The sequence below is a fragment of the Salmo salar genome, chromosome 01 (assembly GCF_965601325.2).
Source record: "Salmo salar chromosome 01, fSalSal1, whole genome shotgun sequence".
In the NCBI taxonomy this organism is placed as follows: domain Eukaryota; kingdom Metazoa; phylum Chordata; class Actinopteri; order Salmoniformes; family Salmonidae; genus Salmo; species Salmo salar.
The window spans coordinates 131,779,979-131,792,788 of NC_138291.1; the positions used below are offsets into that span (position 1 = coordinate 131,779,979).

The window sequence follows — 12,810 nt, forward strand, 5'->3', positions numbered from 1 at the left end:
GATGGACAGGCTAGAAATGTCTTAACAATAACTTTGTGAATCTTGCACTCTATTGCCACTCCACAAAACAACCTTCCATTCCCCCTGTCACAAGGGGATTTATGGTTGATTTAAGAAGAAATATTCAACCCTATTACGGTCAACCCTGTTACTGGTCTTTTAAACCAAGTTACACTTCTCCAAAAGGTACCAAAATGGTGGAATGACCAATGTTCTCAATGTTTGGGGCACTGAGCACATTTTAGGTCTGCTGAGTGCAAACTAACATTGTGATAATGGTGCTGGAGGGGATGGCTCCTAACCAACTGCTATTTTGTTCGTTTTTTCAATTTTCTTTGCCACTCATTTTGTACATAATGTTACTGCTACCGTCTCTTATGACCGAAAAGAGCTCCTGGACAGCGATTACTCACCTCAAACTGGACAAAGATTTTTTTTTTTAAGGAGTCCGATGCAAAGGATATACTGCTTCCCCGAGACCAGGCCCAAATCCCCGTCATTAGTATGAGGAAAAGACGTAAATACAGGGGGAGGAGGTCTGGTGCCGTGTGTGAATTCGCCGGCGAGTGAGTAAACCACCACTACCCTGAGTATTATAGGCCAACATGCAATCATTGGAAAACAAACTGGATGATCTACAATTAAGACTAGACTACCAACAGGACATTAAACTGTAATATCATATGTTTCACAGACTTGGCTGAACGACGACACGGATAATAGAGCTGGCTGGCTTCTCAGGACAGAGCAGGACAGAGCAGCTACGTCTGGTAAGACGAGGGGTGGGGGTGTGTGTGTAACAGCTGTTGCGCGATGTCTAATATTATAGACGTCTCGAGGTTTTGCACGCCTGAAGTAAAGCACCTCATGATAAGCTGTAGACAACACCATCTATATTACTCGTTGCCATCCATTTACCACTACAAATCGATGCTGGCACTAAGACCGCACTCAACGAGCTACAGTTGAAGTCGGAAGCTTACATACACTTAGATTGGAGTCATTAAAACTCGTTTTTCAACCACTCCACAAATTTCTTGTTAACAAACTATAGTTTTGGCAAGTCGGTTAGGACATCTACTTTGTGCATGACAAGTAATTTTCCCAACAACTGTTTAGAGAGATTATTTCCCTTATAATTCACTGTAATCACAATTCCAGTGGGTCAGAAGTTAACATACACTAAGTTGACTGTGCCTTTCAACAGCTTGTAAAATTCCAGAAAATGTCATGGCTTTAGAAGCTTCTGATTGACTCAAATGACATCAATTAGCCTATTGGAGGTGTACCAGTGGATGTATTTCAAGGCCTACCTTCAAACTCAGTGCCTCTTTGCTTGACATCATGGGAAAATCAAAAGAAATCAGCCAAGACCTCAGAAAAACAATTGTAGAACTCCACAAGTCTGGTTCATCCTTGGGAGCAATTTCCAAATGCCTGAAGGTACCACATTCATCTGTACAAACAATAGTAAGCAAGTATAAACACCATGGGACTACGCAGCCGTTGTACCGCTCAGGAAGGAGACGTGTTCTGTCTCCTAGAGATGAACGTACGTTGGTGCGAAAAGTGCAAATCAATCCCAGAACAGCAAAGGACCTTGAAGATGCTGGAGGAAACAGGTACAAAAGTATCTATATCCACAGTAAAATGAGTCCTATATCAACATAACCTGAAAGGCAGCTCAGCAAGGAAGAAGCCACTGCTCCAAAACCACCATAAAAAAGCCAGACTACGGTTTGCAAATTGTACATGGGGACAAAGAGCATACTTTTTGGAGAAATGTCCTCTGGTCTGATGAAACAAAAATAGAACTGTTTGGCCATAATGACCATCGTTATGTTTGGAGGAAAAAGGGGGACGCTTGCAAGCCGAAGAACACCATCCCAACCGCGAAGCACAGGGGTGGCAGCATCATGTTGTGGGGGTGCTTTGCTGCAGGAGGGACTGCAGCAAAATAGAAATTGACAAAATAGATAACATAATTTTCCTGCCTCATGATGCCAATATATTGAAGCAACATCAAGACATCATTCAGGAAGTTAAAGCTTGGTTGCAAATGGGTCTTCCAAATGGACAATGACCCCAAGCATGCTTCCAAAGTTGTGTCAAAATGGCTTAAGGCCAAAAAGTCAAGGTATTGGAGTGGCCATCACAAAGCCCTGACCTCAATCCTATAGAAAATGTGTGGGCAGAACTGAAAAAGTGTGTGCGAGCAAGGAGGCCTACAAACCTGACTCAGTTACACCAGCTCTGTCAGGAGGAATGGGCCAAAATTCACCCAACTTATTGTGGGAAGCTTGTGGAAGGCTACCCAAAACATGTGACCCAAGTTAAACAATTTAAAGGCAATGCTACCAAATGAGTGTATGTAAACTTCTGACCCATTGGGAATGTGATGAAAGAAATAAAAGCTGAAATAAAGTGGTGATCCTAACTGACCTAAGCAGGTTATTTTTACTAGGATTCAATGTCAGAAATTGTGAAACTGAGTTTAAATGTATTTGGCTAAGGTGTATGTAAACTTCTGACTTCAACTGTATATGAGGCCATAAGCAAACAAGAAAATGCTCATCCAGAAGCGGCACTCCTAGTGGCCGGAGACTTGAATGCTAATTTCTACCAACATGTTACATGTGCAACCAGAGAATAAAAAAAATAAATAAAAAAAACCTCTAGACCACCTTTACTCCACACACAGAGACGCATGCAAAGCTCTCCCTCGTCCTCCATTTGGCAAATCTGACCATAATTCTACCCTGATTCCTGCTTACGAGCAAAAACTGAAGCAGGAAGTACCAGTGACTTGCTCAATACAGAAGTGTTCAGAAGACGTGGATGCTACACTACAGGACTGTTTTGCAGCACAGACTGGAATATTTTACGGGATTCATCCAATGGCATTGAGGAGTATACCACCTCAGTCACCAGCTTCATCAATAAGTGCATCAACGACGTCATCTCAACAGTGATCGTACGTACATTTTCCAAAGAGAAGCCATGGATTATCGGCAACATCCGCACCGAGCTAAAGGCTAGAGCTGCCGCGTTCAAAGAGCGGGACACTAATCCGGACGCTTATAAGAAATCGCGCTATGCCCTCAGACAAACCATCAAACAGGCAGAGTGTCAATACAGGATTAAGATTGAATCCTACTACACAGGCTCTGACGCTTGTCGGATGTGGCAGGGCTTGAAAACTATTACAGACTACAAAGGGAACCCTACCAGACAAGCTAAATGCCTTTTATGCTCGCTTTGCGGCAAGCGACACTGAAGCACGCATGAGAGCACCGAAAGTAACCTGCCTAAATGATTACTGCCCCACAACACTCACGTCTGTAGCCATGAAGTGCTTTGAAAGGCTGGTCATGGCTCACATCAACACCATCATGCCAGAAACCCTAGACCCACTAATTCACATACCGTCCCAACATAGCCACAGATGACGCAATTACACTCCACACTACCCTTTCCCACCTGGACAAATGGAACACCTATGTGAGAATGCTGTTCATTAACTACAGCGCAGCGTTCAACACCATAGTGCCCACAAAGTGCATCACTAAGCTAGGGACCCTGGGACTATACATCTCCCTCTGCAACTGGATCCTGGACTTCCTTGGGCCGCCCCGAGGTGGTAATGGTAGGCAACACCACATCTGCCACGCCAGGGCCCCTCAAGGGTGCGTGCTTAGTTCCCTCCTGTACTTCCTGTTCACCCACGACTGTGTGGCCAAGCACGACTCCAACACCATCATTAAGTTTGCTGACGACAACAGTGGTAGGCCTGATCAATGACAATGATGAAACAGCCTATAGGAAGGAGGTCAGAGACCTGGCAGTGTGGTGCCAGGACTATAGGAAAAGGAGGGCCGAAAAGGCCCCCCATTAACATCGACAGGACTGAAGTGGAACGGGTTGCAAGTTAAGTGCCTTGGTGTCAATGACACCAAACTCTCATGGTCCAAACACACGAAGACAGTTGTGAAGAGGGCACGACAACACCTTTTTCCCCTCAGGATACTGAAAACATTTGGCATGGGTTCCCCAGAACCTCAAAAAGTTCTACAGCATCGAGATGCACCTTGCCAGTTGCATCACCGCCTGGTATGGCAACTGCTCGGGATCTCACCATAAGGCACTACAGAGGGTAGTGCATACAGCCCAGTGCATCACCGGGGCCAAGCTTCCAGCCATCCAGGACCAGACGGTGTCAGAGGAAGGCCCTAAAAATTGTCAAAGACTCCAGTCACCCAAGTCCTAGACAGTTCTCTCTGCTACCGCACGGCAAGCGGTACCGGAGCGCCAAGTCTAGGACCAAAAGGCACCTTAACAGCTTCTACCCCCAAGCCATAAGACTGCTGAACTAAACTAATCAAATGGTCACCCAGACTATTTACATTGACCCCTACTCGCTGTTCATTATCTATAGTCACTTTACAAATTACCTAGACTAACCTAACCTGGACCCCCGCAAATTGACTCGGTAACACATTTCTTGTGTTACTTTTTGATTGATTAGATTTTTATTTTGATTGATTAGATTTTTATTTTTTTACTTTAGTTTATTTAGTAAATTGAATAACTCTTTCTTGAACTGCATTGATGGTTAAGGGCTTGTAAGTAAGCACTTCATGGCGCATGTGACCAAATTTGATTTGAAAATGCTGTGCAACTTCAAGCGATTGTTTACTGTGAACACTGAGGCTGTACCCGCTTTAGTTACAGTTTGAACAGTGGCCAAGTAGGCTACTGTGGCTATTTGATCATAACGTAGGCATAACAGAGTGGCCTACCAAAAAATAAAAATAAAAAAAAAAATTGGAGAAAAAAATGCATCCCACAATATTCTAAAAAGCATTCAGCCTACAGTAGCAGCAAATGTGTGGTGTTCAGTGTAGGACTTTTTTGGTGGGGGGAAACATGCAGGGCTTAACATTAACCTGATATCCACTTGTCCTTCAGACAAGGAGGTGACTGAAAATGTGTTGTTTGATGCAAGAAACCACTTCAAAATAAAATTAATTATTCCAATACCATTACCACAGAGAAACAGACAATTTACACAACCCTCTGCATATTGGCTACTTAGAATATTCAAGATTGTCTCAAAATACAACACTGCTCTTTACCTGACTCGCTTTCAAAGATGGCTAGAAATGCACACATTTTGTGCCGTTGTAGGAAGCAACCACTCCCCCATTGTTAACTAGAAATTAGCTATAACTGGGCTAATAACTCACTAACTAGCAAAGAATATGAACAAATGTGCACAGGTGGATACATGCAGCTCTCGCTTTGATCTCAAAACAAGCACAACTACTCACTACCGCTCATGCTGTAAACACAATCCAGTTCAAAGTGAATGGCACAGATCCATATATGGCAATGGCTACTTGCATATAGGCCTAATGCAGCTCTGATTGGTTATGGCACACCGGTCTGTGTAGAGTGCGGGCCTGAGTCGTGCTTGTCAATGCAATAGAACCCTAAACCAATGCACGTCGCCTACAATAAAATCTCTTGCACAGTTAGTTTTGCATAGCTCATTTTGTTTCGGTATGTTACATTGAAAGTGGCTAATATTGCATTGAATCGAGCACAATTCCCACAGCAGAGCGAAACGTTGATAGTGTTAACTAAAGGGGAAAACTCTAGAAAGCTGAGCGAAGTTTAATCTCGTGCTTCTCGGCGTGGGCTTGTAGTGCAGTCCAAGGGGAGCTGCGTGCCCGTGCGCAGCTTAGAGGGAACATTGGGAATGACCCCATTGCACTTTGGCAGAAGAGGGGGAAAGACACTTTCTGGGTTAACATCAGACAAAATGCGAGGTCAATCCATGACAAAGGGTCACTCACGTTACACCGGGGTAGCTGCTATACTTCTTTTTCCCAAACCGGTTCTGTTGGACAAAGAAGTCAAATCGTTCCGACTTTTTCCACATGTAGTAGAAGGCGACACATTCAGCGACTGTCCTTGTATTCACCTGAAGGAGAAAGAGTAGGTGAAGGGTTAAATGGAGAGATGCATTGCAGGACATGACTGGCATTGAACAACAATATCCCCATTTCATCTACAGTAGAACCTCAAAAGCTACAAAACTCAGGGCTGGTTTTCCAGACTAAGCATAGTCCTTGGAAAAAAACAGTTCCTATGGAGATTTTCCATTGAGCATGATTTTTGGTCCAGAAACAGGCGTAATATGTGTTTGGGAAACCAGCCCTCAGTTACCAACTGACAGGTCAACTGAACAGGCAATATAAATGCAAAGAATTAAAAAAATCAAAAATGATTTACAAATTCTGGATAATTGATTAGTAAACATGTAAATATGCAATGGTTTGTTTGTTTATAAATGAATTTCAAAGTTTTAGATATTTCAGTGTTCCCAAACGACCTCCATTCCCGACATTATTGTATCTTTGAAGTCATACTGTATTGATAAGACTGGTCTTACCTTATGTTTCTGGATGAGGTGAAAGTTCTTCTCATAAAGGAGGAGCGCAAGTTCAAAGTTTCTGCATTCTTCTTCTGACCAGGGAGGCATTTCACCTGAAATCAAAAAGGTGGAACATTTATTTTTTACTCCACTGTTTTAATACAATATGAATCTGTGTAAAAATGTCAACTTACCCTCAGAGGACTTTTCACTCCGGCGATAATGCTCCAGTGCATCATGGACGGTGTAGTTACACTTCACAAGCTCATACAAAGCCTTGGGAGGGGCAAATAACACTAAATCAGTTAAGAGAGCAAGAGAGAAAGAGAGAAAGAAAGAAAAGAAAAATGTACCTGCTCGTTGTCTTGAACGAGACCACTCTCCAGCGCAGGCCCCACCTTCCCATCAACTACTAGGGCGGAAGTGTCATGCAGGAAGTCTTTCACCGTCTGCTCCGGCAGGGCATCAGGTTGCCATAGCAACTGGTCTTCATTCTCATACACTAGGAGGATACATTTTTAGACAAGGACAACACTTGGAAGCTGTGAAGGATGTTTCCTAGCTTTACATCATATCTGTTGAATATGACGTTACATACAGTATATTGAACAGATTTTGTACATATATTGAACAAATATCAAAACAAGTAAACTGATATCTGTTCAACATCTTAACATTGAATTTCACTTCACAAGCTCATACAATGCCTTGGGAAGGACAACCCCCCCCACTTAAATCAATTTAAATTCAGAGTTGATCTTCAAGAGAGCTAGAGTGAGGGGAGTGTGCGAGGGAAATTCTAAATGTATATTTGGTATCTCACATACACTGACCTTTTTCATTGGCATCGTAGTAACAGACAAGGGCAGGGATTTCAGCTTGATACTGGGACCCGACCATGATTTCCTTTGAAAACAGATTTTTTTTTAAATTAGTCAATTTAAATACCATTATGTTGACATTTGCAGTGTAACAAGCCATCCACGTGTCATGAGCCTCATCTACTAGGAGTTGGTGGAGGAATGATTGATCATGAGAAGCACTGAAATACACACCTTCCTGGTGTCCTCAGGACACAGACCATCTTCCTCACCCTCCGATTCCTTGTCTCCATCGTAAATAGCATTAGCTAGAGAAGCAGATAGTGGGAGGTGAGGAGATAATACAGGGAAGTAAAAGGGACTGCAGTGCATAGGGGGTGTCAACTTAAACTGTGAATCAGCGATACGAGCAGCAGTATGAAACAAAACAAATATTGCGTAAACATGATACAGGAGACCACACTTGTGAGCACCCACACAGAGCATCTGCACACACATGGGAGTTTGTGTCACTCTGCTGCTAAGTGATAGCTGCATGGAAACAACAGTGGAGGAGATCAGCCTCTCACTTCTCGATGTTGCCAAAGTCGGCTCGATATGCTACTCCCCGAAATTTGTATCGCGGACATTACCATTACACTTTACCACAAACCTTTTACATTAGGACTTAATCTCACAATATATTTCAGGTTGCTAGATGCACTGATGTCAGATGATGCATGTCAGTAGTGGCATTATAGGGAAACAAAAAGGGAGATATTCCACAGTTCAAGGAAGTGAATGTTAAACTTACAACGCAGTGTTCTGGGGAAGAAATCACTGGTTTCATGGGATGTCACCGAGGGTGTGAGGTCATCAGCTGAGGACTGTGTTTCTTCATCGTCACCTGACAGAAGATCTTTTGCTATTTCTTCCTGATTAAAATACACCAATAAGTCAATACATACACTACCAGTCAAACATTTTAGAACACCTACTCATTCAAGGAGTTCATTTTTACTATTTTCTACATTGTAGAATAATAGTGAAGACATCAAAACTACAAAATAACACATGAAATCATGTAGTAACCAAAAAAAAGTAACAAATCAAAATACATTTTCTATTTGAGATTCTTCAAAATAGTCACCCTTTGCACACTCTTGGTATTCTCTCCACCAGCTTCATGGGGTAGTCACCTAGAATCCATTTCAATTAACAGGTGTGCCTTGTTGAAAGTTAATTTGTGGAATTTCTTTCCTTCTTAATGCATTTGAGCCATTCAGTTGTGTTGTGACAAGGTTTCTTCAAGTGCAGTCTCAAAAACCATCAAGCACTATGATGAAACCGTCAGGCCTTCATGGTCAAATTGCTGCAAAGAAAGCACACCAATAACAAGAAGAGACTTACTTTTTATTAATTTTTTCTTTATTTCACCTTTATTTAACCAGGTAGGCAAGTTGAGAACAAGTTCTCATTTACAATTGCGACCTGGCCAAGAAAGCAAAGCAGTTCGACAACATACAAAAACAGAGTTACACATGGAGTAAAACAACATACAATCAATGATGCAATAGAAAAAGCCAAGAAACACAAGCAATGGACATTAGTGGTGGAAATCTGTCCTTTGGTCTGGAGTCCAAATTTGTCTTTGTGAGACGCAGTGTGGGTGAACGGATGATCTCTGCATGTGTATTTCCCACCGTAAAGCATGGAGGAAGAGGTGTTATGGTGTGGGGGTGCTTTGCTGGTGACACTGTCTGATTTCTTTAGAATTCGAGGCACACTTAACCAGCATGGCTACCACAGCATTCTGCAGCGATACGCCATCCCATCTGGTTTGGGCTTAGTGGGACTATAATTTGTTTTTCAAAAGGATAATGACCCAACACACCTCCAGGCTGTGTAAGGGCTATTTGACCAAGGAGAGTAATGAGTGCTGCATCAAATGACCTGGTCTCCACAATCCCCCCAATCAAACTGAGATGGTTTGGGATGAGTTGGACCGCAGTGTGAAGGAAAGGCAGCCAACAAGTTCTCAGCATATGTGAGAACTCCTTCAAGAATGTTGGAAAAGCATTCCAGGTGAAGCTGGTTGAGAGAATGCCAAGAGTGTGCAAAGCTGTCATCAAGGCAAAGGGTGGCTATTTGAAGAATCTCAAATATATTTTGATTTGTTTAACACTTTTTTGGTTACTACATGGTTCCATATTCGTTTTTTCATAGTTTTGATATCTTCACTACTTTTCTACAATGTAGAAAATAGTAAAAATAAAGAAACACCCTTGAATGAGCAGGTGTTCTAAAACTTTTGACCGGTAGTGCATACAATACATAAAAACAATGGTTTCGCTAAATCTTTTGGAAAAAGAGTGAAGAATACAATGTTCAGGCTGTCATCACGATGAAACCCCCAGTGTCCAACAATAAAACCCCCAGTGTCCAACAGTGAATCTAAGGCAAATTATTTTTAAAAGGAAAGCCCTCTCACAACCTACTAACAATTTGTTTTCACTGCAGTGGGATAACTTTTCCAAGTGAATGGAAATATTACAGAAGAGGAAGTCCAACTTACAAAATTGACACGGTGCTTACTTACTTTATCTAATGTCATATCAGGTAGCTCGTCCGTAAGATCAACAGAAGAGCCGCCCACACTGGACCCTCCAGCGGTGCCAATTGATGCTTCGTATCTATACATAGCCAGCAGCTCCTCCAGTGGCATGTTGCCCTCCTGAATGATTAAAGACGACTTGATTTTGCTTTACAAATCACAACAATACAAAAAACTTCATGCATAACAGTTAGGAAGATTTATGACAGAATGTTAAAATTATAAATGGACAGTTCACTCAATACAAATTCATCTTGTTTACCACACCTTGGCTGCTGTCAATCCACCGAGGCAGTTTAATCTAGCCATATTCAGCAGCCTTTCTAGTATTTTCTTGTACAGAGCGAGGCTAGTATTGTATTGAGGGGAGTTGTATCGGCCATTAATTATAGCCTGTTCAAAAAAATTACGGTTGATCATCTATCCCATGTTAGCAAGGTAAGTTAGGTTAACCAGTTATTTAAATATTGCAGTTATCATGGCCAGATTATGTTCCCATGGGGCTTCAACCCCCAGGGGGCCCCAATCAATTTTGTGGAGTCACTAAAGTATCATATGAACTTTAGACAGGGCAAAATGTGTAGAATTCCAGGAAATTAGCTTTAAAACTGCAAAACAGCATTTGCTCTGGAAAAAATGTGGAGCAGTGGGAGGAAAAGGTCACGGGGGAATAGAAGGGGAGGGCTGAAACTACATTTAGATAGTGTTCTGCATAGATTTTCTGGGGGTGGGGCAACTCATAATAATGGCTAGAATAGAGTCAATTGAATGGTATCAAACATATGTGGTTGATACCATTCCATGGACTCCATTCCAGCCATTACTATGAGCCATCCTCCCCTCAGCAGCCTCCACTGCCGGGGTCCCCCCCAGACAATTTATGTAGAAGGAACGAGAGGCTCAATTCTGGTAACAAAAATGTAAAAAAAAATTATACTCCAAAATAAATAAAAATGATGCAGACACCATCTACAGTTTAACATTTCCACCTCCTGAAATAACATACTGGTAAAATGATTCTAAAAAAACATATTTGTTTTCATATTGGACCACACATATAACCTATGCATGGTCCATATGATCAGGTATGCTATTAGCAATAAGCATTAGCACTTGTAGCCCAACTGATGTAGCATAGTGGCTATAAATAAATAGGCTGAAGCATGGGGGTTGCCTATCTGCATTTACCCTATTGGGCTAAAACAGAAATATCACATTTACATAAGTATTCAGACCCTTTTCTCAATACTTTGTTGAAGCCCCTTTGGCAGTGATTACAGCCTCCAATCTACTTGGGTATGACGCTACAAGCTTGGCACACCTGTATTTGGGGAGCGTCTCCCATTCTTCTCTGCAGGTCCTCTTCTCTGCAGATGTCAGGTTGGATGGGGTGCGTCGCTGCACAGCTATTTTCAAGTCTCTCCAGCAATGTTCGATTGGGTTCAAGTCTGGGCTCAGGCTGGGCCGCTCAAGGACATTCAGACACTTGTCCCGAAGCCACTCCTGCGTTGTCTTGGCTGTGTGCTTAGGGTCGTCGTCCAATTGGAAGATGAACCTTCATCCCAGTCTGAGGACCTGAGCGCTCTGGAGCAGGTTTTCATCAAGGATTTCTCTGTACTTTGCTCCGTTCATCTTTCCCTTGATCCTGACTAGTCTCCCATTCCCTGCCACTGGAAAACATCCTCACAGCATGATGCTGCCACCATGCTTAACCGTAGGGATGGTGCGAGGTTTCCTCCAGATGTGACGCTTGGCATTCAGGCCAAAGAGTTCAATCTTGGATTCATCAGATCAGAGAATCTTGTTCTCATGGTCTGAGAGTCCTTTAGGTGCCTTTTGGCAAACTCCAAGCGGGCTGTCGTGTGCCTTTTACTGAGGAGTGGCTTCCGTTTGGCCACTCTACCATAAAGCCCTGATTGGTGGAGTGCTGCAGAGATGGTTGTCCTTCTGGAAAGTTCTCCCATCTCCACAGAGGAACTCTGGAGCTCTGTCTGAGTGACCATTGGGTTCTTGGTCACCTCGCTGACCCTTCTCCGATTGCTCAGGCGGCCAGCTCTAGGAAGCGTCTTGGTGGTTCCAAACTTCTTCCATTTAAGAATGATGGAGGCCACTGTGTTATTGGGGACCTTCAATGCTGCAGTAATGTTTCGGTACTCTTCCCCTGATCGACACAATCCTTTCTCAGAGCTCCATGGACAATTCCTTTGACCTCATGGCTTGGTTTTGCTCTGACATGCACTGTCAACTGTGGGACCTTATTTAGACAGGTATGTGCCTTTCCAAATCATGTCCAATCAATATAATTCCCTACATAAAAGGGACGCCGATGGCATTTCCCGTATGATTGATAAGGATCTCCATATTGCAAATGTACGGTCCCTTACCAGACGTCCACAAATGTTTTTAAAATAGGCCGACGGCCTCAGGCCGTGCCCCAGGGTCAGATCTTCCGGGAAGTCATCAAATGAAGTCTCTCGGACATTTGGTTTCTGTTTTATTAAATTTCAGTAATTTTTCCACTGTTCTGGAAAATTCCACCAGATGGCGACTGGCTGCTTATTGCAAATGGACAAAAACACCAAAGTGACATGGCCATTTCTCGTAAACAGAAAAGACTTCGGCGATAAAACTCGGTGAGCACAGGGTTGGCCAAATGGGCTTTTAGCCCAGAAACAAGATGGTGTTGAGGCCTCAACACTGAGTTAAGGCCCATTTTCTGGGATTAAAAGGTCAAAAACGGTAATAGAGCGCTAAGTTGACCACTTCTCGTCAAAGTACATGAACCTACGGTGTCAGGGAAAAAAGAACCAGCCATTTAGCTACCGGAATTTATGAGAAATCGTACAATTGGTGATGGTTAAAGTGGCCAAACGGAATTTAAAAATAAATAAATATATCTCTCAAAATAAATAACTTAAATCCAGTTGCGGCGTTTCGGAGCTCTACGTGATTTCCTG

The 12,810-nt window shown here is 42.7% G+C and overlaps 1 protein-coding gene across 1 annotated transcript in view; it reads right to left on the minus strand.

Moving 5' to 3' along the window:
* The window catches only part of mier3a (mesoderm induction early response 1, family member 3 a), a 56,671-nt gene that overhangs the window by 22,194 nt on the left and 21,667 nt on the right, over positions 1-12,810 (minus strand). The window contains 8 exon segments of the mRNA XM_045688037.2: positions 5,859-5,986; positions 6,458-6,552; positions 6,634-6,715; positions 6,793-6,941; positions 7,273-7,345; positions 7,495-7,568; positions 8,054-8,174; positions 9,839-9,973. Of these exon segments, the coding sequence (XP_045543993.2) occupies positions 5,859-5,986; positions 6,458-6,552; positions 6,634-6,715; positions 6,793-6,941; positions 7,273-7,345; positions 7,495-7,568; positions 8,054-8,174; positions 9,839-9,973 (857 nt within the window).